The 3,746-nt window shown below is 33.8% G+C and overlaps 1 protein-coding gene across 1 annotated transcript in view; it reads right to left on the bottom strand.

Annotated features, from left to right (window-relative positions):
- Positions 1-484: 484 nt before the first annotated feature.
- LOC105456484 (cyclin-G2) overlaps positions 485-3,746 on the bottom strand; it is a 14,618-nt gene continuing 11,356 nt past the window's right edge. Inside the window, exons 5-7 of the mRNA XM_011700556.1 lie at positions 3,277-3,485; positions 2,184-2,251; positions 485-1,777 (exon numbers count right to left, since the gene is read on the bottom strand). Coding sequence (XP_011698858.1) covers positions 2,206-2,251; positions 3,277-3,485 — 255 coding nt within the window. The 3' untranslated portion in view covers positions 485-1,777; positions 2,184-2,205. The remainder of the gene's footprint in view (positions 1,778-2,183; positions 2,252-3,276; positions 3,486-3,746) is intronic.

The following is a 3,746-nucleotide window of genomic DNA, read 5'->3' as shown; positions in this document are numbered from 1 at the left end:
TGTGTGTGTGTGTGTGTGTGTGTAAAATGTCATTTTGTACGTATGGAAGTATACATATAATAGGTAACATCACACACATATCTCTCATATATGTATACCAATTATATGTATATTTAAATACACAAAATGACATTTTATATATATATATATATAATATATATATAATATACATAATATGTATTGTATATGTATACGTATACATGTATATACATATAGGCAGACTATACAATACTATTAATTATGTATTATCCGTGAGATATTGCAGATACGTTTTTTAAAATGACATTACGTAAAACATTTTTAGTGATTTAATTTCATCGAACGTCACGTTACGGGAAAACGACCATAATTAAAGTAAGAAGTAGGAACAGGAATAAATATTAACATGTTTCACAATTTCAAGCCCAAAAGAATACAATCCTGGACAGAGCTGAAAATCACACAAACCGCCTGAAAAATTCAATGTTTTAGGCAAATAAAATTACAATTACTGCGTTTGCTCGCATTACAACGCATCACGTGCTTACGCCTGCTTCCGAATTTCACTACATTTCGATACAACGATCGCTCATAATCCTTAATTGGCTGCAAATGCACGCGGTTTACAGATCTAGGAAATATTATGCGATCAATTAAGGTTTAGGAGAGATAGGCAGATCAGCTTTACGAGTATTTCTTCATGCTTTTTTCCTTGACTCTTTCTCTCTCTCTCTTGTGTTACGAGCTATCGCGACGAATCAGATAATGAATGATCGTAAAGCTAACTGATGCCAATAAGAAGGCATATTCTATTACCGCAAGAGAACTTAATCTTAATCCCAAAATGTACGAGATAATTTCACAAAGAGAAGCGATGCGAACACGATTTTTATAAAAGAAAATATGGCTTATCTTTGGGGTATACATATGAGATTGTTTCCGTTTTCTCGATACAAAGATACGATAAAGAAAAGCGTATTTCGGGACACAAATTAGACCTAACGAAACATTTTTTTTTTCTTCGTCAAACTTAGCATAGATTTCAGCCCGTTTGACTCTAATTGGTGTCAATCGACTTATCTTTATAATCCCTTTTTCCCCCTTTCTTTTAATAATCGATTTACATTACACGAAATTCTCAACACTTTCGCAGTTCTTATATCACTCTCTCTCTTTTATATCTTTTTTTCTCGTTTTTAACAAATTTTGTAAATATATAGATATACGCGTTTTTAGCGATTGTTGTTTTACTCATTAGATAATAATGACTATAAAGGACATGTATATCACATTAATTTTCAATATTTCTCAACGACTTCTACTTCGTTTTGCTTTTCACAGCGCTTTTTATATACTTCGCCTCCTCGCTCTCTCAGTATTCGAACTTCCCGCTAGGAACAGGGAGAAGCTCAAATCCTTGTCCTTATAAAATATTTGCTCAAATATTCCGAAATATGTGCGTGTAATGCGATGAGAAAGTGAGCCAGGAATATATTAAATTAATATATTAATATACGGTGCGATAATGATTCGCATACTGGCAAAATGTAATATACGTAACTATATCGTATATATAGCGAGAGACGATGACTTAATACATTGCCAGTATGACATATTGAATAGATAATACAAACAAAGCTTCTAAGACGTCATTCTGCGCAAACAGAATCTTATATTTTCGAGTAAAATTTTAATCTTCGTACTGGGAAAAAGTGAAAATCTTGACGCATACCAGATATTAAGTATACCAAAAGTAAAGATTATTTGATATACCAGATGGAAATCTCAGTACCGTACTCTGAAAAAAAAAAATGAAAAGTGAACATGTGACAAGAGCTCGTTTCAAAGATTCGTAATGTTTTATAAAGATATCTTCAACAGTGGAGTATTTAACCCGTAAAGGACACCTCAGTGCGAATTCGCACCCACAAAATTTTCAACTTGTGGGCATTTGTGAGAAAATGGTTTTGTTTCACGCGCGGTTTTGAAAACAATTACGTTCTTTTTTCGAAAATTTAATATTGCCAATTGATTGGTCAGAAAATTTTACATTGGAAAACACACGTTTTTTGCTTTAATTTTGCTTTTTTATTTTCAGAAGATATAAAACTTTAAAAACGCTTAGTGCGAATTTGCACTCAGGTGTTCTTTACGGATGTTCAAAAGAGACGTAGCCTTTACGGGTGAAATAAAATCAAGCATACCTCAAAAAAAGGCGATGCCACTTTAACGTCTCTTATTGCCGTGGCGTCGGGCGTATTTACGATTTTTCCTGCAAAAGAAAGAAAGATTCAACTCTATGCTCGAGTAATGTACGATTTTTTAAGGGAAATTTTTATTAACTATACCTAGTTAGGAGGCCGAAAAAAAAGATGAATTTTCGTGAATTCTTTTCGAAAAAAGTATATGCATATTTTTGTATCAAAGTTTTTATATTCGAAAGAGCCTATTTTTGACAAAGTTTTCATATTTTTTTATGCAAAAATCTTAATAAATGAGTAAGTTGTAGTTAATGTCTGGAAAACCGTTTTCGAAAACGCGTTTTGCGATAATCACTACTGTTCGGAACGAGGTTATCAGAAATGAAAAAAATCCAAAAAATTTAATAAATATATGAACTTATCTACTTTCTAATCGATCGCTATTCCAAAAATTGAATTGCGACAAAATGGCGACTGTTCAAAGTTTAAGTTCGATTTTCATTTTAAAAAACCGGACATTTTTCGTTCATTAAAAAAAAAGTACGCATTGGAAAAAAAATCCTTCGATAAAAAGACTAGATTTACATGTCTAAAAGAAGCATGTAAAATTGCAAATTGATCAGTGCAGTGGTTTTTGAGATATCGTGGTCACCGATTTTGAAAACCTAGTTTTGAGAAAAACGCGTTTTTAAAGTTTCAAGTGCAGTTTATACTAAATTTCAATTTACACAAGAATTCTATCCATTCGGAGACCATATAATACACTCTCTGCTAAAGTTGTTGCTTCTAAAACTTTTTTTGTTAAGAAAAAATCGAATCCGAAATCCGTCAATTTGTTGTTGCCGACGATATATTCTTAAGTTTTTTTGCAGATGCACTAAGAAAACTATCGTCATCGTTTCGTTTCGACGGATATTCGAACGTATATTTGAGATCGTGTATCTCCATGAAAATACAACTTAAAATTTTGAGAGAAAATATTTCTAATATTATATACTTTAAGAAAATATGATTTTCGAAAAATCGACTTTTTCAAAATTTCTAACAAGGTATATATACCCCCTTAATTTCGACCCGGAGAAGCGATAATAGATACCTGATCCTGCTCGGAGACGGATTCGGCACGTGTTCCGCGATGGCGGGCAGCACGGATCTGAACTTGTCGGTCGGACGTAAAGCATCGGCGGTGCGCCCCGAGAGTCTCCAAGTTAGCTTCTGTCTGTGAGGTGTTTGCTCCTGGGCGTTATACTTGCTCAGTATGGCGCCCACCGCCGCGTGAGTGGAGCAGAAGCTCTCCTCTGAAATCTACAAATGCGCGATAAAAACATGAGCTCTTTGAGAATCGATCGCGAGACACGTGTCCGCGGCTCGGCGCTAAGAGTCAAGTAAATCGCGCGAGTTATCCCGTGATTATTTTCGCTCCGTCTTAAGGGATTAGTATACCCTGACGAGATAAAAAACAAGCTAATTTTTAGGAATTTTTTTCTGGCAAAATATGAATAATACATGAAATCCGTTTAAACCATTATCTTTATTATAAATTCAAGTGTCCAAATAAATTTTTTG

This window comes from Wasmannia auropunctata, unplaced genomic scaffold, assembly GCF_000956235.1.
Source record: "Wasmannia auropunctata unplaced genomic scaffold, wasmannia.A_1.0 LD335652.1, whole genome shotgun sequence".
NCBI classification, from domain to species: Eukaryota; Metazoa; Arthropoda; class Insecta; order Hymenoptera; family Formicidae; genus Wasmannia; species Wasmannia auropunctata.
This window is presented reverse-complemented; position numbering and strand designations above follow the sequence as displayed.